Genomic DNA, 21,104 nt, shown 5'->3' with positions numbered 1-21,104 from the left:
ATAGACCCAGGGATGCTGTGAAGGGGACCAGAACTGTGTGGAGAAAAAGAGCCCAAGCTGAAAAACCACCATCCAGTATGTATGCTGTCTCTCCTCAAAAAGTCCTGCTAGGCCAGAGGGGAGGCTGCTCCCCTGGGGCAGCAGGGCCATGTAGGGCCCTGATAGTACAGCTATTGAAGACCCTCACTGTGGATTTTCTGGGGGGTGTTTGTGACTCAATGTGAAAACCTCCATTCCCCTGGTAGGCTCAGCAAAATCTTGTAGGGCATGTAGGCACAGGTCTGGAGCTACAGACAGTGGCTTGAGGGGGTTTCTGAGGAAGAGTCACTAGGTGCTCAGGAGGGAGAATTCCAGGAAGGTTATATGAGGTTTTAGAGACTGAGAGGCAAAAACAAAAAACAAAAAAACAAAACAAAATAGGTGAAAGCAAGTCTGCGGGTAGTGCTCCCTGTGTCCAGTGCCTAGAAGCTGGGGCAGAGCAGGTCCAGCCAGGGATGCCCTGCAGTGGGGACAAGGTGGGTGTCAGGCATCTGCTATAGGAGCTCTGACCTTTTTTTTAAGTATATATATAAATTTGTATTGGTTATATACCTTGAAGTGGCATTGCAGAGTATGCATCCTAGAGTACGCATATAATTACTTTTGGTAGACATTGCCAAGTAGTTTTCTTTTTTTTTTTAATTTTATTTTTTATTTTTTAAAATTTACATCCAAATTTGTTAGCGTATAGTGCAACAATGATTTCAGGAGTAGATTCCTTAGTGCCCCTTACCCATTTAGCCCATACCCCCTTCCACAACCCCTCAAGTAACCCTCAGTTTGTTCTCCATATTTATGGTGTCTTCTGTTTTGTCCCCCTCCCTGTTTTTATATTATTTTTGTTTCCCTTCCCTTATGTTCATGTGTTTTGTCTCTTAAAGTCCTCATTTGAGTGAAGTCATATGATACTTGTCTTTCTCTGACTAATTTCTCTTAGTATAATACCCTCTAGTTCCATCCACGTAGTTGCAAATGGTAAGATTTCATTCTTTTTGATTGCCGAGTAATACTCCATTGTATATGTATACCACATTTTCTTTTTTTTTTTTAATTTTTTTTCAACGTTTTTATTTATTTTTGGGACAGAGAGAGACAAAGCATGAACGGGGGAGGGGCAGAGAGAGAGGGAGACACAGAATCGGAAACAGGCTCCAGGTTCCGAGCCATCAGCCCAGAGCCTGACGCGGGGCTCGAACTCACGGACCGCGAGATCGTGACCTGGCTGAAGTCGGACGCTTAACCGACTGCACCACCCAGGCGCCCCTACTATATTTTCTTTATCCATTCATCCATTGATGGACATTTGGGCTCTTTCCATACTTTGGTTATTGTTGATAGTGCTGCTATAAACATGGGGGTGCATGCTTCCCTTCAAAACAGCACACCTGTATCCCGTGGATAAATGCCTAGTAGTGCAATTGCTGGGTCGTAGGGTAGTTCTATTTTTAGTTTTTTGAGGAACCTCCATACTGTTTTCCAGAGTGGCTGCACCAGCTTGCATTCCCAAAGGAGCCCTGACATTTGCCTATACTGCCAAGGGCTTGGGAAGTCCCGATTTTTCCCACTAAGGAGGAATGATATTATAAAGGCACATTTTCATCTGTAAGTCAGGGGAGAAGACTGAGCCTGAGGGCAGAGGCCTAGTGATACATTGTTCCAGAGGTCCCAGAAATCTTTGTTTTTCTGTTGGGAGGAAACTTTGCAGAGTAGGAAAGGGATCTGAGAGTTTTGCTAGGGTTATATAGGGGAATGTCAGGGGCATAGGGCCATCTGAGAGGAATCAGGCCCCTTTCAGGGGGGCTAGGGAATAGGGGTCCTGGAACCTCAGCCTGGCCCATACCAGACTGCCTATATTTGTCTCCTGACTCAGCAGCCAAGTCTCAGATGGAAATGGGGCAGACTTTGGGAGTGGCCCCAAGGAGTACTGAAGATAGCCGATACTAGAGATAGCAGGTGAGATACCAGGGCTGGAGAGAGAGAAGGATATGGGGATGGGACACTGGAGAGAGAAACAAGACCATCAGATGAAGGGCAGTGACAAGGGGACATATGACTCCTTGATCACAATATGCTTCCCATCATTAACACACCCCCAATTCCTGATATACCCCTTTCCCCAGAAGGAAAACAAATTGTCAGAAATTTGACTGCAATAATAGCAACAGTAGTCAGTACTTGAAATCCGGTTTTTTCCCCCATTCAACAAATAGTTATTGGGCATCCATTATGCACCAGGTACTATTTTAGGTGGATAGAATGTAATGGTAAACAGGATGGGCAAAACAAACAAACAAAGCAACAAATAAATAGATGAAATAATTTCAAGATTTAATAAGTGACATAAAGGAAATATGCAAGTGTCTGAAATGGCTAGATAAGGTGGTCGAGAAAGACTTCATTCAGAAGATAGCATTTAAGCAAGACTCAGCAGTAAATATTGTGAAACCCCAGTTACAGTTCTATTTATTCTGTGATGGGTAAATAAAGTACTTTTCCCTTAAGGTGGAAACTACCAAGAAAGACTAATTACTAGAAATGCAATCTGGGAGAGAGACACCTCTTTCTGCCCCATTTAGCCCTTCCCTCCCAGGTGATTTTTCAAAGCCCACCAGTAGGGGTGGGGCTGGGGGCAGGACTTGGACATTTGGCGACAGCGAAATATTATTGACCCATTAAGGGCAAAGCTGAAGAGATTTGGGAATGCCCCCAGAAAGACCCTTGATAAAGCTTGGAAAAAAGCTGTTCTCTGAGTATGTCTAAGTATGTTTGTATGAATGTCTGGTTGCTAAATATGTGTAAGTATCAGTGTCTTTAGCTATCTTAGAGCAGGGCTTGACACTTAGTACACAAAAGTGGTAATTTCCTCTTCTCTCCTCCCCCATTATAGAGGTAAATCCAACCACAGAAAGGTGCTTCTCAATCCATCTATGCCCTTCCTTGACCTTATGGGCACCTGGACCCATCACCAAGGTGATGAGAGTCACAACTGGGCATCAATGGCAGGGGCTAGTTACTGCTCAAAAGTCATTGAAGGGGGATGGGGCCTCTTGCCGGGAAGAGTTAGTCTTGGACTCAGATTTCTGTCCAGACCCTGACCTTATTTGCGCTGATGTAATCAGCCAATATTGGCATAGTTCTGACAGACAGGACTTGGAGTTTCAGCAGGCTCGTGGTGGGGGTGGTGCTGCTGCCATCTCTATATAGGGGGCTCATCCAGGTGCCCAGAGCTATCCTGTGGCATCTCAGCATGGCTCGTGCACTGGGAGTACCATTTGCACTGGGGTTGTTGGGCCTGTGCTGGTCTCTGACCTTTGCCCACCCTCTTCCTCCGTGAGTAAAGCTGGGGTTGGGGAAGGACTGGGGACTGGGCTAAAGTGGGATAGGGCCAGTTTTTAGGGCCCTGCAAGTTTGAAGACAGGAGCTAAAGGAGAGGGATTTGGCCCAGTGGATCCAGACAACTATCTGTCTTGTCTCTAGGGATGGTACCCCTGGGAACGGAGCTGAAGGTGGGAGTGGGGCCAGAGTGAACCCAGATGTGACAGGTGAGGCCCCAGCTCCCTGAATCTGTCTGTCTGTCTGTGTCTCTGCATTGTATTACCTGACTGGTCTTTTACTTGTATCTCCCCACCTCCATCCCAGAACCCTGTTCGGATGGCTGGAGCTTTGATGCTACCACCCTGGATGAACATGGGGCCATGCTCTTTTTTAAAGGTAGGAGGGGGCATTTGGGACTTCAGACTTGGTCCCATTCACCGAGGGTGTATCTGTCTGTGGAAGATCTCAGAAATTATCTGAGGGTATCACACACAGCTTCTCTGTAACTATCTCAGTAGGCCAAATGTTTGTTCTGGGTCCCTCAGTGAGTGTGTGTTTTTCAGGGGAGTTCGTGTGGAAGAGTCACAAATGGGTCCGGGAGTTAATCTCAGAGAGGTGGAAGAATTTCACCAGCCCTGTGGATGCTGCATTCCGCCGTGGTCACAACAGTGTCTTCCTGATCAAGGTACTTCTGAGCCAAGGTCAGGGCTGGGCCGGGAAGGGCTGGAATGGACATTATAGAGCCTCCCACAGGTGGCCCTAGCATGGACTCCTTACCTGTAGGTTCCAGATTTCCTCCCCCTGTGCCTTATTTTCCTGAAGAAGCTCAAGCCAAGGGAGTGTATGTGCATGTGGGCCTGGCAGACACAGCATCCAGGGGCTATTCTTCAGGCCCAATCTTTATACAGACTTCTCTGCTACTCCTGATGCTTTTGTCCATCCTTTCCTTCCTGGTAATTTCTTCCCTTGATTTCCATGACTCTGCATCAAATACTCTTTGTATGGTGGCCAGGCTGTTCACAACAATGGCATCTGACTAGGGTGTGAGTGGAAGATGAAATCAAGTCTTCTGTGCTCACCAAGTCCCATGCCCTGGCCCAGGCTATGTCTGCTCAGAGGAAGGGGCGCCTTCTCCTAATTTGCATAAGGTGCTGTGTGCTTGGGGCAGCCCTCACTGCCAGCTTGATTTCCCCTCCTGCCTCTTTCTTGCTCTTTTGAAGCTTCTTATCCTCAGCCAGTCCCTGTATGTTCCTTGAAGATCTGTCCCAGATATACCCTCCCTGGGTGATCTCAACCATGGCTACAGCTCTGAGGACTCTCTGTGTTGTGGATACCAGATCTGGATATCTCCCAGAGCTCCAGACATCTCGTTCCTATTTCCTGTAGACATCTTCAACTTAGATGTTCTGTAGCACCTCAAATTCAATATCTCCCAAACTGAACTTAGTATCTTTCTCACAAACCTACCCTTCCTGCTGTGTCCCCTGTTTCACTAAGTGGTACCACACTGTGCCAATTCCTACAAGTCAGGTACACATGGGGCTCGAATTCTGGCCTTTGGTTATCTTTCCAAGCTTTTCTCCTCCCCCACCACATTCACTGTGTGCCACCTACATGAGACCACATGTAGTTGTTTGTGCAGGCTTTGTGCCGGCTGCTCCCTCTGCTCCCTCTGCTCCCTCTGCTGGTAACACCCTTTCCACACTTGTCCACCTGAAAAATTCCTACTCAGGCCCAAATGCTTCCTTCTCTGTGAAGGCTTCCAGGAATTCTCTAAGTAAGCTTAAACACTCTGCCTATATTCCCAATGCACTTCACATGTTTCCACTTTGGTGGCTGCATGGCTAGGATTGTAGGATCCTTTCTGCTTTTCTACAGTGAACTCTTTGAAGGCAGAGACAATCTTGTTATCCTTTTATCCTCAGTGCCTTTCACAATATCTGGCATATGGTAGTCATTTAGCAACTGTTTCTTGAGTGAATGGATGAATACATAGATAAACAAATGAATGTATGAATGGATGAATGACTGCAGGATGACTATGTGTGGATGTGTTTGCCAAGACTAATGGTGTTACAGATAAGTGTGCCATGGGAGTCTCTGGTTGTACACAGCCAGATGTGTGCATGTGTTATAGCAACAGTGGTGGGATTTGCACAAACTAGTATTTGTGCAAGGGGTCAGCACATTGTTATCCACAGGTGGATCAAAAGTGTGTAGGCCTACAGGAGGACATTGTATAGATGCAATATATCAAAGATGTTGTGTGTAAATGCAGAATGGCAGCATGTGGAGGTGCACAGTTAAAAATAGAGTGATTTATATGCAGGGGGACAAAGTCTGGGTGTACCCTCCGGAGAAGAAAGAGAAAGGATATCCTAAGTTGCTCCAAGAAGAGTTTCCTGGAATTCCATCCCCAGTGGATGCAGCTGTGGAATGTCACCGTGGGGAATGCCAAGATGAGGGTGTCCTCTTCTTCCAAGGTCAGTCGAGGCAGGAATAAGAGAGACTGGAGTAATAGTTGGTTGGTGGTGATTGAGGTAACACAGGGATGGTAGAGCCACCATATGGCTTCCCAAGGAAGGGAAGAAATAGAGATGCCAGTTATGATCTAGAGGTCAAATAGGGAAAGGAGAGGAAGTCATCCTGGGTGAGGTAATGGTGCAATTTTGCTAAAAGTTCTTCACTGTTCCCCATGACCCTTAGGATAAATCTGTATTCCTTAGTCTTACAATAAGGTTCTCCATGAGCAAGTTCCTACTGACCCTCCAGCCTCGACACTCATCATGCCCTTACCTTGAATATGAAACTCCAGAGACACTATGCTGTTCCCTATACACTCAATTTGCTTCATGCTTCAGACTTTCCTTTCTCTGGAGTTCCTTTTCCTCCCATTCTCTGCCTTGTAACTCCTGCTTCAGGTATTAATTTAAATATCACCTTCTCTGGAAAGTTTTCCCTGTCTCTCCTCACTGTACTTGCTGAGCCAATCATGTGCATTTTCCTGCTGAATTTTATTGTATGATCATTCTCAACTGTTTCCCTGCGGGCTGTGAGCTTCACATGGCCAGGATTATATCTGGCCCAGCTTGGGCCCAGTGCAAGTGTAAGGGAGGGTGTAGCCTGGCCCACTGAATGCTTGTTGATTGATCGGACAAAGGTAACCACACATGGTTCTGGGACTTGACTACGGGAGCGACAAAGGAGCGTTCCTGGCCGGCTGTTGGGAACTGCTCCTCTGCCCTGCGATGGCTCAGCCGCTACTACTGCTTCCGGGGTAACCAATTCCTGCGCTTCAACCCCGTCACGGGAGAGGTGCTTCCAAAGTACCCTCTGGATGTTAGAGACTACTTCATACCCTGCCCTGGCAGAGGTGAGAAAGCCCTAGCCCCTGAAACCTACTGGAATTCATCTACCTCCCCTGAGTTTTCATACCCCAGCTCCTACCTAAACTCTCTGGTATAGTACTTTGGCCCTTGCCCTAGCCCCATCTCCATGCTGGATCTTCCCAGTTGTCCTCCTGTGGGAGAAGCCTACATTCCCACTAATCCTTGCCATATCTTCCACCTCAGACTGCATTCTGACCTCTGACCTCCCTCTGTGTTCCCCCTCACCTATTTCTCTTCCCAGGCCATGGACACAGGAATGGGACAGGCCATGGGAATGGTACCCACCCTGGCCATAGGGATGTGCGCTGTGGCCCAGATCTAGTCTTATCTGCACTGCTGACTGACAACCATGGTGCCACGTATGCCTTTAGTGGTGAGAGATACCCCTAATTCCCCCATCTCTGCCCTCCATTCCTCCCATCTCTTTCGCATGTATCTCCCATCTCTGATGTACTTCCTCCACTTTCATCACTGCATCCCTTATTTGTCCCCTTGGACCCCATCCTTAGCATCCTCAGCATGCAATTTTTTATCCCTCATCTCTTCTGATGCATATTGTTCAACCTTGTCTCTCATTGCCCAGGCCTCTAACTTCATCTACCTTTCTGCTTCCCAGTACCCTCTACTCTCAGGTCTGTGCCCTCTGTGGGTCCATATAACTCCTTATATTATATTCCCTTTGCTCTTGCACATCTTGCCAGGTCCTCTAGCTCCCCCTAAGTATATCCTTAGGAGTTCCATCTTTTTCCAAGTTCTTGTTCTTAGTTCAGGCCTCTGGGCACAGCATCACCTGGGGATGAGGTGTTCCTGTTGCTGAGAACCTGCAACATGTTTTGGGTCCCTTAGACCTTCACTAGCCCGAGGAGGTTTCTTCTTTTAGTGACTGGGGAGACACCTCTCTCCAGACCTGTGGCATTAATTGGTAAAGGCCATGTAATGATACCTAGGGATGTTCTGGGTTTAGTGAGGCACAAAGTGATGAGTCTTGATCCACACTTGAGGATAGCTCCAAGAGAAGGAGTAAAGCAACCAAGTTACATTCAGCCCAAGATAAATGTATGATCAGGTACAAATGTAAAATAGTGGTGAGAACACAGAATGGTGAAAATCCCGTTTTGCTCTTAAACCCTGGACAAATCTGATCAGACATGACTACCAAGCTATACTGAAAAAGACACAGTCATGAGGAGAGTATATCTCCACAACAGAAACGCATGCTATAATGAGAACATTCATCCATGATGAAACACACACCTGTAGTGAAAATAGAGACTTATACTGTAAATACATGCCCATGGTAAGAACACATAACTATCAGACCATGAAGCTATGGTGAAAGCATAGGATCACTAGGAGAACACACAGAAAAAGTGAGACAGAGATAAAGGAAAGGAGGTAGAGATCATTGAGAAATTACGGCCATAGGGACCACATGGGGATGTAGAGAGAATACCCAGCCAAGGAGAGATTATAGAACCTCCAGGCCATGTGGCCCTGAATAGAATTTAGCTGTACTCCCAAATCAAAAGTATTAGATATGTTCCCTAGTTGATGACAGAGTACCAGCTATGGAGAGAATACCATTATGTTAAAAATCCCCAGCTGAAGTGAGAATTCACTATCTTGGTGAAAACACTCATGTGACTCAGCTACTTAGCATAGGGCTGGTCCTCTCTTCTCTCCGATATATCTTTCTTTCTCTGCGTCATAGCTTCTTACCTATTCTTCCCGCCTTTTCACAATGTTGGCTTGCACGAAGACCATCATGCCCTCTTCCTTCTCTCTATTCATGATCTTTTAGCCTCAGATCCAACTGGAAACGGCCTCACTTACTCTTTTTCCTACTTGGGTCACCAGAGAGCAAATCTGACCCAGCCCATATTTTTATTCCAGACCACATTGAAGTGATTGCTGGTCAGTGTGTGCATTGGCTAGTGGTGGAAAAGGGGCTCATCACTTATTTCCCCTGTACAAAGAGCACCACAGCCCATTCTCAAAATAGGGGCCACGAGCAGGGTAGTTTCATAAGGAGGTGAAGGTGGATACGGAGTCTCCATGACATACCCAGTAAACAACTATAAAGAGAACTTGTGGTAGAGTGGGTAGAATGAGATTATTCAACAAATAATGATTGAGCACCTGAGAGGCACTGGGCATTTTTCTAGGCACTGGGATACAGTAGCCAACATAGCAGATGAGACACATGCCTTCATAGAGCTTGACTAAGGAAGACAGGGCAATAAGAAAGAAAAAGAAAAGAATAATTTAGGTAGTTGTGAAGTGTTCTGGGAACATCAGAATGTTTCTCATTCTCAAATACCATTTGGTATGGATTTAAAAATTGTTGATGTTTTTAAATATGAAATTGAAAATGTTAGGTGTCAAAAAAAGCTGCGAAGAAATTAGGACAGGATAATGAGATAGAGGTGAGGAAAATGAGGGTCCCTTTCTTTGAAGAAATGCTTTTGAGCTGAGATTTCAGTGATAAAAAGGCATTAGGTGCATAAAGCACTGGAGGAAAAGCATTTTAGGGAAGGTAGACAGCAGATACATTGATGAATCAGGAAAAGAGGCCAGTGAGGCTAAGGAACAGTGAAGGAGGAGGTGAGTGGTTTGAAAAGAGGGAAGCAGGGGCCAGATTAAATAGGCCTGGTAAGGATTTTCAACTGTGAAAGAAAGCCAGGAGGGGGCCTTGAGCATGACTGTGATATGTTCTCACTTATTTTTTGAAGATCATCCTGGAGTACCCAAGTCATTAAAGATATAATTGTATAAGCAGGGAATCCAGCTAGTACTTCTTGCAGTTGTCCGGATTAGACACATCAACAGCTTGGACTAGGATAATAGCAGAAGTGGTGAGGAGTCATCATAATATATTTTGGAGGTTGAGCCAACAGCATTTTTTAAAAAAGTTTATTTATTTTTGAGAGACAGAGAGCGCTCATGAGAGAAAGGGAGGGGCAGAGAGAGAGGAAGAGAAAGGATCCCATGCAGGCCCTGTGCTGTCAACACAGAGCCCAGTGAGGGGCTCAAAGTCACAAACCGTGAGATCATGATGTGAGCCAAAATCAAGAGTCGGATACTTAACTGACTGAGCCACCTAGGCACCCCTCGAGCTGACAGCATTAACCAATGGATTGAATATTGGTTGGAGTGGGGAAGGGAAAAGAGAGGTTTCTTTTTTATTTTTTAAATTTTTTTTTCAGCGTTTTTTTTTATTTATTTTTTTTGGGACAGAGAGAGACAGAGCATGAACGGGGGAGGGGCAGAGAGAGAGGGAGACACAGAATCGGAAACAGGCTCCAGGCTCCGAGCCATCAGCCCAGAGCCTGACGCGGGGCTTGAACTCACGGACCGCGAGATCGTGACCTGGCTGAAGTCAGACGCTTAACCGACTGCGCCACCCAGGCGCCCCATGGAAAAGAGAGGTTTCAAGAAATGACTTAGCTTTTGGGGCCTGGGCAACTAGGTGACCGGTAGTTCCTTTTCCTAAAATTGGGAAAGACTAGGGAAAGAGTAGGGGTGTGTGTGCGTGTGTGTGTGTGTGTGTATGTGCATGTGTGTGTATGTGTGCGTGCACGCGCACATACGTGTATGTATTTGGCAGGGGGCAGAAATCAGTTTGCATAGGGTAGGCTTTTGGTGCCTAATGGACCCACATGGACATGTTGGGTAGGCAGTTTAGTTTAAGCCTGATGCTCAAAGGAGAGGTCCATGAAAGCTGAAGAAGACAGATCAAAAGTCATCAGCATAAAGATGGTATTTAAAGCCCTGGACTGGGTGAAATCACCAAGGCAGTTGAGTGTAGGTAGTGACAAGGCCCAAACTAGAGGATTCCAATATAAGATACCAGGCTAAAGAGAAGAATAGTCAAAAAAAATTTAGAAGAACACTGGAAGAGGCTGGTATCACAGGAGCCAAGATCCAAAAAAAGATCTTTCAAGAAGGGAGTCGTGAGCAGTCAAATGCTGCTGAGAGGCGGAGCAGGATGGAGACAGAATCGACGATTAGATTTGGCAAGTTGGAGGACACTGACGACCTTGAAAAGTACAGTTTCAATGGAGGAGGACATAAGTGTAAGTGAAGTGGGGTAAGGAAGGAAAGATAAATGGGAACTTAGACAATTCCTTTAATAAGTTGTTATGAAATGGGGAGAAGAAAATGAGGATGCTGGTCCGGCTACTCCCTCATTCTCCTGTCACCTCAAGGGATTAGAGAACACCACCAGAATGAGAACATTCAGTGGGAGTGTGCTGTGGTGCTTCCCTTTCAACTTCTGGTCACTGTGTCTCATCTGTAGTACTTTTGTACATGGATGTCTGAGATGTGTAGGGAGCATCCACCAACCTTCTTGGGACTTTGGCCACTGTTCTCCATGCTTGCCCTTCTGTCAGGCCCCCAGTGACTCCAGCTCCAATCAGGTCACCATGCCCAACTTTGCTGAAGTCCTGCTCTAGCTCCTCTCACCTGGCCTCTTCACTCTTGGCCTCTGGATGTTCTCTCCTCCTTCTCAGGACCTATTCCTGTACCTGTTACTTGCCTGTTCACTGCCTGGCCTTTTACTACCAGCACTAAAGGTACCTCTGATACCCCACAGGGTCCCACTACTGGCGTCTGGACACCAGCCGGGATGGGTGGCACAGCTGGCCCATTGTCCATCAGTGGCCCCAGGGTCCTTCAACAGTGGATGCTGCCTTTTCCTGGGATGATAAACTTTACCTGATCCAGGTATGTGCTGGGAGAGAAGTTTGAAATGGTGACTGGGAGAATATCCAGCTCTATGCTGATTAATGTCCTTTTTCCTCCAGGGCACTCAGATATATATCTTCTTGACTAAAGGAGGCTATACTCTAGTAGATGGTTATCCAAAGAGGCTGGAGAAGGAATTTGGGAGCCCTCATGGGATCAACCTTGCGGCTGTAGATGCAGCCTTTACTTGTCCTGGGTCTTCTCGGCTCCACATTATGGCAGGTGAGGGGCATCTGGATACTAAAGGGTGACTTATTCTGCTATATCTCCATGGCATAGATCCCAATCAGGGCATAAGAAGGGCAAGATCAGGATCCCCATGATGTGTAAGCCATGTTATGTCTGATGCCTTCTTCCCAGGACGGAAGCTGTGGTGGCTGGACCTGGAGTTAGGAGCCCAAGCCACATGGACGGAGCTTCCTTGGCCCCATGAGAAGGTTGATGGGGCCCTGTGTGTGGAAAAGTCCCTTGGCCCCAACTCATGTTCTGCCAACGGCCCTGGCTTGTACCTCATCCATGGCCCCAATTTGTACTGCTACAGTGATGTGGAGAAATTGAACACAGCCAAGACCCTACCCCAGCCCCTGAGAGTGGACAGCCTCCTGGGCTGCAGTCATTGAGAGGAGGGCTCTTGACATGAGTCTGGCATAGCCCCTTCTGCCTATTTTCTTTACAATAAAGCCAGAGTGCTTCTTTGCTGGACTCAAGGGGCCCTGGTTGTGGAACAATCTCACTTCTTCCTTTGAATTAAGAAGCTAATGACATCTCTTTGGAGGCTCTCAAGTTCAAATGAGGCTGTGGGAAGCAAGGGAGGGGAGGGCTGAGGAACAAATCCCTGGAAGTAGATCCACACTCCAGACCACGGCCTTTTCTGGTTTAAGGCCAACCCCTCCTGACCTGGGGGCCCCTTGTTTTGTGGGAATTTGGTGGCTAGAACAGCAGATTGACAAACTCCAACTGCCATACAGGGCTTTGCACTGGGAGGCCAGGTCATAGAGTGGTTCTTGATATGCACCAGTCAGTCCTACTGGACCAGGAGACTGCCTAAGTTTCCTTCACCAGCTTCAGTGGCTGGGAGGGAGGGAAGGAGATGAATCTGGGCCTCTTTGATCAGGATGGACCCAGGACTTGAGGTTGGCTGGGGCTGGGAACAGAGGTTAGGGGTGAGGCACCAGAGCTGTGGGGTCCACTCCCAAGAAGAATCTTGAGCTTTCTCCTTCATCCCTGATGATGTCTGGATGATTATCCTTATAGGGCTGGATGCCCTTCCTTCAGTCTGAGGGGTAAGGATAAGGCCAGAGTCTCGGGTCTGGGCCTCATTCAGTTGATATACTACATCTAGGGCCATCACTGTATCATACTAGAGAGCTTGGAGGTGTCTAAACAGTTATCCAGCAATTCTGGTACTCAAGGTTAACTTTCTCCTCTCTGAGGAGGAAATCTAAGTCTCTTTATTCTCTTCTCCCACCTATTTTGTCACTTGGAAGCCTCTAGCTTGTTTCCAAGGAACTCACAGAAAAGATCCTACTCATGCTTCTTTCATCCACTTACCTCCTATGTGCAGAGCAGTGTGTCAGTCAACGAATTACACAGTCCCTGCCCTCAATAATCTCCAACTCTATATCACGGTCAAGAGGGGACCCCAGACAAGGCATTAGAAAAATGCAATAAAGTGAGATAGAGATTAAGGTGGAAGACTGTATATACAAAGGAGAGTGGAGCCAGCAATACCTGGGATGAAGGGGTTAGGAAAGCCTTTACACATAACACTTAATCTGAGTTTCAAAAGAGGAGTAGAACATATGGAATCCCTTTAGCAAATATATATTCACTGCCTACTATGCAGTACCATTCCAGGAGCATTATAGGCAGGAGGGAACACAAGCAAAGAAAAGCCAGAGCAGAAGAAATAGCCGGGATTGGGAACCACAGTAATTCAGGGGAGCTAGATGAAGGGCTGGTGGGAGATGAGGTTGGAGAAGGAGGCAGGGGCTTATGAGTTCATGCCAGGCTAAGAAGCTAAGATTTTGTCTGTCTTTGGGGGCAATGAAGACCTACTGAGGGATTTTAGACATGGGTATGGAGTGTTGAGGTTTACACTTTAGAGAGATCACTGTGACTGGGTGAAAGGAGGCCACAATGGATGTGAGATCACTGAGGAGACTGGTGCTGTTACTAGATGGTAAATCACATAGACCTGGACACTGGGTGGTAATGGAGATGAAGAGAAGTAGGTCGATCAAGAAGTATTTAGAAGACAGTCTATAGGGCTTGCTAAAATATTGGATACAAGGCTGAGGGGGAAGTGAGAAATCTCACCTCCAAACTGCTCTGTGGCCCTTTTTCCCCACTCATAATTGCACCTCTCCTTCCCAAACTTCTCATGGCACCCTCTTGAATTCACCCAATGGTTAATAAGCTTCTCTATATTCTCTATACACTCCATAGTTAATACACTTCTCTATCTCTTTACCTCCAGCTTTAACTGAGATCAGGCTCTGCTCCAGGGTCCCCCCTCCTTTCCCTATAGCTGTCCCAATAGATGGGCAACAATATCAGTATTAGTATGACTCCCATACACATGTGTACCATTTCTCTTCCTCTTTAAAAAAAAAGTTTATTTTGAGAGAGAAAGAAAGAGGGTATGTGCATGCATGCACGAGAGTTGGGAAGGGGAAAGGAGAGAGACAGAGGGAATCCTAAGCAGGCTCCATGCTGTCAGTGCAGAGCCTGATGTGGGGCTGGATCTCATGAACCATGAGATCATGGCCTGAGCCAAAATCAAGACTTGGATGCTTAACTGACTGAACCACCGAGGTGCCCCTCTTTCTTTTTCTTTTTCTTTCTTTCTTCTTTCTTTCTTTCTTTCTTTCTTTCTTTCTTTCTTTCTTTCTTTCTTTCTTTCTTTCTTTCTTTCCTTTCTTCCTCCCTCCCTCCCTCCCTCCCTTCCTTTTCTTTCTCTCTTTCTTTCTTGTTTAATATTTATTTATTTTGAGGGAGAGAGAGGGAGAGAGACCGAGAGAGGAGGGGGAGGGGCAGACAGAGGGAGACATAGAATCCAAAGCAGGCTCCAGGCTCTGAGCTGTTAGCACAGAGCCCAACGTGGGGCTCGAACTCACGAACTGTAAGATCATGACCTGAGCCAAAGTCAGACACCTAACCGACTGAGCCACCCAGGTATCCCTCTTCCTCTTTCTATGCAGGTTAAATTCCTAAATTCCTTCTTTGAGATCATGCAAGTGAGCCATACCTCTCTTTTTTTTTCTTTTTATGTTTGTTTATTTATATTGAGAAAGAAAGATAGAGAGTGAGCAGGGGAGGGGCAGAGAGAGAGGGAGAATCCTAAGCAGGCTCTGCACCATCAGCTTGGAGCCTGACATGGGGCTTGATCCCTCAAACCACAAGATCATGCCCTGAGCCAAAACCAAGAATCCAACGCTCAACTGACTGAACCACCCAGCTGCCCCAAGCCATACCATTCTTTTTTTTTTTTTTTAATGTTTATTTATTTTTGAGAGAGAGAGAGAGAGAGAGAGAGAGAGAGAGAGAGAGAGACTGTGAGTGGGGGAGGGGCAGAGAGCGAGGGAGACAGAATCTGAAGCAGACTCCAGGCTCTGAGCTGTCAGCACAGAGCCTGATGTGGGGCTCTAACCCACGAACTGTAAGATCATGACCTGAGCCAAAGTCGGACGACTAACCAACTGCACCACCCTTGTGCCCCCATACCATTCTTATGGCCATCATCTACCAACCTTCTGCTATGTCCTCTCAGTTGGTGAAGCCATCCAATTAGTATGACCAAACTCTGACCCTACTCATTATTCACAATTGCTCTTCCTGTGAAAAAATGCCTTAAGTTCCACCAACCCACTTGTGACCACAACCTCTTATCCTTATGTTTCTGCCTCCTGCACAACTACATTCTCCTTCTCCACCTCCTTGATTTTATACAGACGTTTGATACCTTAATTATCTCCCAGTCCTCCATCCCCTCAAAGCCATTCTTTCCTTACCCTAGGTGAACATCAAGATTGATCACCTGAACAACTTACTTAACAATACTTTTATTTCTCTGTCCCCTCTAATTTCTACTTAATCTAGCTATAAAAAAAGAAAATAAAAAGAAAAGAAATACAAAAACCAATGTTAGGTCAGAAAAAGAGTGAGAACTTTAGAATCAGTCATGTCTGAATTCCAATCCTAGCTAGGCCACTTACTAACTCTGTATATTTGAGAAATTTAGCCTCTCTGAGTTTTGTGAGTGGTGTATGTGTGTGTACATGCATGTGTGTATGCAAAAAAGGAATGCATATTGTATTGATGGCTGTTCAATAAAAATACAGAAATCACTCCAGATATAACAAGTAGAGGAGGATTTAAAGCAAAGAATTTGTTACAAAGTTGTAAGGGAGGGGGCGGCTGGCTGGCTTGGTCAGTAGAACATGTGACTCTTGACCTTAGGGTCATGAGTTGAAGCCCCACATCGGGTGCTGAGCTTACTTAACAACAACAACAACAACAACGACAACAACAACAACAACAACGTAATGGAGATCTGCAGAAGCACAAAAAGGAAAACAGAGTTATTCAGAGACCAGGAAACTACCATTCACCTTGGTTTAGAGGGGGAAAAGGGAGAAAAGTTATTGCCCAAGAACCAAGGAGCTGGAATGTACACATCTACATGAGTGGATCAAGGAGCTGGAGCCTACAAATCTGCACTAGCTGCTGATGCGCCTGGAGTTTGCACTGCTGATGCTACTGAAATCACCTCTGCTTTTGCTGGGCAGGAACCACTGCTGCTGATGTTGCCAGAGGCACCTCTCCCTTCCCCCTACTCTCCTCATGCTACAAAGGCATCTGAGAGATGTGGCTTTCAGATTTCCAGCCCGGTTAGTACAGGGGAGGCTACAGAAGAGTGGGTGTGGGGATGAGTACCAATAGGCAACATCTGCCACATATATTCATCATATATGAGTTGGGTGATAAAACCTAACTCAAATTAGTATTAATTAAGCACAAAGGAAATTTACTGACTTACGGGACTTTAGGCAGAGGTAAATATAGGTATTAAATTGATGTTGTCAGGCATCTGTCTCACTCCACCCCTTAGCTCTGCCTTGAGTTGGCTTTGTTCTCAGGCAGGCTCATCCTTCCCTGTGGCAAGATGTCTACCAGGTTTGCCTTCTATGAACACCTCTTGCCCAACAGTTGCAGGAAACTGCTCATATTCCATCATGTACCCATTTCTGAATTGATCACTTTGACCTGACTCTAGGTTAGGGATCCAGCACTGACATGGATATGGGACTGAGATGATTCCCGTCTGAACCACATAGAGTGGGGTGGGGATGGATCTTCAGAGAAAACTGATGTGCTGTTACCAATAAGAAGGGGGTGGGTGCCGTGCAGATAACAACAATGGCAACAACATGTTCACGACAGGGTAATACCTTATAAGGTTTTTCTTGTTCTTCATCCAAACGTATTGCTTCCTCAGATAAAGATTTTGACAATATTGATATCACCAGGTGCAAAATCCCTCAACCTCTTGCCTGCTCCACTTTATTAATTACCCTACCTATACCCTTGTCTTCATTCCTATCCATTCAGCCCATAAAGTTAAGGTGTCTAATTCTTCTCCATGAACTCTTGATCTTACCTCCTCTTTTTGCCTCCAGGATCTCCCTCCATCTCTCATCATCTTTTTTCTTTCCTTTTTTTTAAAGTTTACTTAGAGAGAGAAGAGAGAGAGAGAGAGAGAGAGAGAGAGAGAGAGAGAGAGAGAGAGAGAGAGAAAGTTGGGGAGGGACAGAGAGAGAGGGAGAAAGAGAGAATCCCAAATAGGCTCCGTGCTGTCAGCGCAGAGCCTGATCAGGGGCTCAAACTCACCAACTGTGAGATCATGACCTGAGCAAAAGTAGGATGCTTAAATGACTGAGCCACCCAGGTGCCCCTCATCATCTTTTTTATTTTCAAATTCATCTTCTCCACTGGTATCTTTTTGTAATTTATACCCATGTTCAAGTCTCTACCATCTTAAAAAGACAAAACCAGAATCTTTAACTTCACATATCACTTTTCAGCTGTCTATTCCTTCTTCCAAATTTCTCGAAAGGGGGGGGGGTCTGCACTTATTTATTCTACTTCATTATTTTCATTTGTTCAATGTTCTTGCATTGTGGCTTCTGCCCTCATTTTCTGCTGACACAGATCATATCATGAGGATCCAGGCCTTCAATGTTGCCAAATTCAAAGGATACTTTTTTATTGGAAATCTTTGCTGCATTCAGTGCTGTTGACCACTTCTTCCTCCTTGAAAGTCTTTCCTCCCTTGGATTTCTTCCATGACATTACTCTTTGCTGATTGTTCTCTTACTGTGTCTTCTCAGTTTTCTTCTTAGCCTTCTTTTCCTCTGCTGGCTCCCCAAATGCTGGTGGTACTCCTAGACTTCACCTCAGTCCTTTTCTCTTCTCACCCTATATCCTCTTCCCAGGAATATACTAAAATAGTTCTGTTCAAGAAGGGCATTAAGCAAGTCCTTGCTAGGCCTAGCATCTGACTTATGAATGCCACTCCATATAATATTTGGAAATATTTTACTCCTTATAGATTTTTCAAATCATAACAACCACCCAGAAGAGGGTTTATTGAATAAACTACAAGAAAAATTGCAATATCAAAGCAATACTTATATACAGTGGTATAAAAGGCTGCCTTTGCATCATTAAGTGTCTTTGCTGCTAATAGAGATGAAAGATCTATTCTTCCATATAGGTGACACCGGTGCCAACTGCCTGGTAATGTTAAATGGCTGGTTTATTAATCAAAAAAGTGTAGAGCCAGTATTCTTGGTATGTGACTTTGGATAGATTTGCTTTTTTTTTTTTAAGTTTATTTATTTATTAATTTTGAGAGAGAGATAGAGAGAGAGGGAGGGAGAGAGGTGTGTGTGTAAGCAGGGAAGGAGCAGAGAGAGAGGGAGAGAAAATCCCAAGCAGGCTCTGCGCTGTCAGTGTGGAGCCCGATGCAGGATTCAAGCTCACAAACTGTGAGATCCTGACCTAAGCTGAAACCAAGAGTTGAGTGCTTAACCAACTGAGCCATCCAGGTGCCCCTGGATAGACTTGCTTCTAAATAAAGTTTTTTCCTAATAGTTTCAAAGTAATAACTTTAAAAGATTGCTGCCTCAGAGGGACCTACATTGGTCAGAACCACACACTGAGCATCTGAGGCAGTTCATAGGCTATTGATTGCTCTGAGGCCATGGAGAGCATTAGAAATGGAGAAGAGATACAATAGAGAAAGGATGGGTGAAGGACACAGTTTGACTCCCCATTATTCAGGAAGCTTTGCAGACTCACGAAGGGATCAGGGATTCAAGAAGACTGTGTGTAGGTCAAACTGCACTATGTGTGAACTGTACAATTTCCTTTTTTACATCTTAGGTAATTAGACTCCTTTCCCCACCTTCCCCACCCTGTACTGTGTGCCTCTGGTTATCTGAAGAGTTTTCCCTGAATACTGCAGCCATCCTACTCAATGGGATTGGGAAGACAAGTATTCTGATTTGTAAATGGGTGATATTTCTGGATTTTTTCATTTGCTCCAGCAGAAATCCAGAAGTCATCTCTTTATTCATACTTCCATAGCCAATCAATCAAATGATCACTATTTTTGTGAATTCTACCTACTGAATTTTTGTTAAACCTATGCAACTTTCTCCATCCCTACTCCCACCACTATAATTATTTGCTGCCTAGACTACATCAATTGCCTCCTAACTGGTCCCCACACTGCCAATTTTGCCCTCCTCCTATCTATTCTCCACTTAGCAGCTGAAGTGATCTTCTAAAATACAAGGGGGAACATTCTACTCCCCTGCCTCAAACCCTCTGATGATTATTTATTCCCCTTAAAATAATGTCCAGAATGCTTAGCCTAATATACAAGGCCCTTTTTGATTTGGTACCTATCCACCTTTCTAGCTCATCTAATAAGATGAGAATACTTCTCCATTCTCACATCCATATTGGCCTTCTTGTACTTCTCCTTGGCCTTGGAGTGATTTCCTCTTCTTCTGGATGACCTCCATCTCCTTTACCCCTTCCCCTCTCATAAGTGCCACTGCCTTATAAAAGCCTTCCCAAACCTCCCAGGCCAAATTTAGTCATCCTGTCCATCTCCTTCAAGATAGTCATGACATTTCTAACCACATGTTAATGTCTCCTTCCCCTGTTATTCAAGCTTTATGAATGTGGGGACAATGCCATGTATTCTTGTTTCTTTACATGTTCCTAGCACCAAGGACAGTGCCTCACAATTATTTGTTGAAAGAAAGAACGAATGAGGAGGACACCCTTCCTCTCTTGGATAATTCTTACTCATCTTTCAAGAACCAAGGTCAGATATTATATCTTCAGATTGGGTTACAGTAAAATCTGATTCATCTTTGGATCCTTAGGTTGTAGGTTGGGACCTGGTACATGGTTCATGTATCATAAACGTTTGTCAAATCATAATAAACTCTTGGCCAGGAATTAATAATTACTGAAACTGAATGATGGGTATATGAGGGTTTGTTATACTGTTAAGTCTCCTTTTGTATATATTTGAAATTTTCCATAGTAAACAAATTTAAAACATTCATATTCACCTCAAGTCAAGTGAAAGTGTAGTCAAGGATGATCTTGAGGCTTCTGGCTTGGACAATCAAGTAGATGGTGGTGCCATTCACTGGGAAGGGCCAAGTAGAACTGTATCCAGGCTACTGTGTATGTGTGTGTCTGTGTATGCGTGTGTTGGGGAGAGTTCTTTTTCACCACAGTGAAACTTCTTAGAAGGCCAATAAAAGGATGAGGTAATGAATTTAGATTTGGACATCTTTAGTTTGAAGTACCTTGAGGGCTTCTCCAGTCAGTTGTTCAATGGTTAGCATTTCCAATAAATTGAAACCTCTGCCTTAGAAGAATGAACCAGGCGAAGATTTCTGGATGGTAACATTCCCCCTCATATCCTTGATGGCCTCCTGGCCGCTGAGAACTATCCCACCATCCAAGGAGTAGTCTGTGCAGCATGGAGCCCCTCCGTACCTTCCTTCCCTCTTTTCACCCACATTCTCCCTTTTTCCTTCCCTCTCATGAATTTCTACCAGGGAGTGATTTATTCCAGACATTCTAAAGCCCTTGGGTGTCGCAGCTTTACCTTCAGCAGCAGGGGTAGAGTGTTAAGAGACATCTGGGTTTCAGTCTGATTTCACCACTTACTTGTGACTGCGGGCAAGTCGCTTTACCTTTCTTAATCTCAGCATCTGTCTCTGAAAAATAAGGATAATAGTGGCGACCTCACAGGGCTGGTGTGAGGATGCATGCCTGTAAAAGGTTTAAACACAGAGCCTGGCACAGTGTAAGCGATCAATAAATACGATCTATTATTATTATTGTTACCAACCCTGTGTCCTCATTGCCTCTCCACCAGGACGTCAGGGACTGTTGCCGCAAGAGTGGAGCAGGCTGTCTCCTCGGGGCCCCTCCCCGCGCCGCCGCGGCCCGGCCACCGCCACGGCCGCTCCCGCTCCAGCCTCGTCGGTGCGGCGCGCGCGGGAGTGCGGG

The 21,104-nt window shown here is 45.5% G+C and overlaps 1 protein-coding gene and 1 long non-coding RNA gene across 3 annotated transcripts; one reads left to right on the top strand and one right to left on the bottom strand.

The window, feature by feature from the left end:
• Window positions 1–2,346: 2,346 nt before the first annotated feature.
• On the bottom strand, window positions 2,347–21,083 carry LOC109491982. 2 transcript variants are annotated; one of them, XR_002145653.3, is made up of 3 exons: window positions 20,944–21,083; window positions 20,698–20,809; window positions 2,347–5,965 (listed from the first exon to the last, which is right to left on the bottom strand). It is a non-coding gene; the product is annotated as an uncharacterized LOC109491982 (long non-coding RNA). The 2 variants fall into 2 exon arrangements; XR_006586333.1 differs by having other exon boundaries at window positions 20,698–21,032.
• On the top strand, window positions 3,234–12,194 carry HPX (hemopexin). Its single transcript, XM_003992929.5, has 10 exons — window positions 3,234–3,369; window positions 3,517–3,581; window positions 3,679–3,750; window positions 3,918–4,039; window positions 5,684–5,837; window positions 6,515–6,727; window positions 6,985–7,116; window positions 11,341–11,471; window positions 11,552–11,714; window positions 11,853–12,194. The coding sequence occupies exons 1-10, from the start codon at window positions 3,287–3,289 to the stop codon at window positions 12,110–12,112; spliced, it is 1,395 nt and encodes a 464-aa protein (XP_003992978.2). The 5' UTR covers window positions 3,234–3,286; the 3' UTR covers window positions 12,113–12,194.
• Window positions 21,084–21,104: the final 21 nt, after the last annotated feature.

This window comes from Felis catus, chromosome D1 (assembly GCF_018350175.1).
Source record: "Felis catus isolate Fca126 chromosome D1, F.catus_Fca126_mat1.0, whole genome shotgun sequence".
In the NCBI taxonomy this organism is placed as follows: domain Eukaryota; kingdom Metazoa; phylum Chordata; class Mammalia; order Carnivora; family Felidae; genus Felis; species Felis catus.
This window is presented reverse-complemented; position numbering and strand designations above follow the sequence as displayed.

Excerpts from the sequence above, each read along its gene's own strand:
- HPX (XM_003992929.5), top strand. The coding sequence starts at position 3,287 with ATGGCTCGTGCACTGGGAGTACCATTTGCACTGGGGTTGTTGGGCCTG. Across the intron at positions 3,751-3,917 it reads GGCCATGCTCTTTTTTAAAG|GGGAGTTCGTGTGGAAGAGT; the intron begins GTAGGAGGGGGC and ends TGTGTTTTTCAG. Across the intron at positions 11,472-11,551 it reads ATAAACTTTACCTGATCCAG|GGCACTCAGATATATATCTT; the intron begins GTATGTGCTGGG and ends TTTTTCCTCCAG.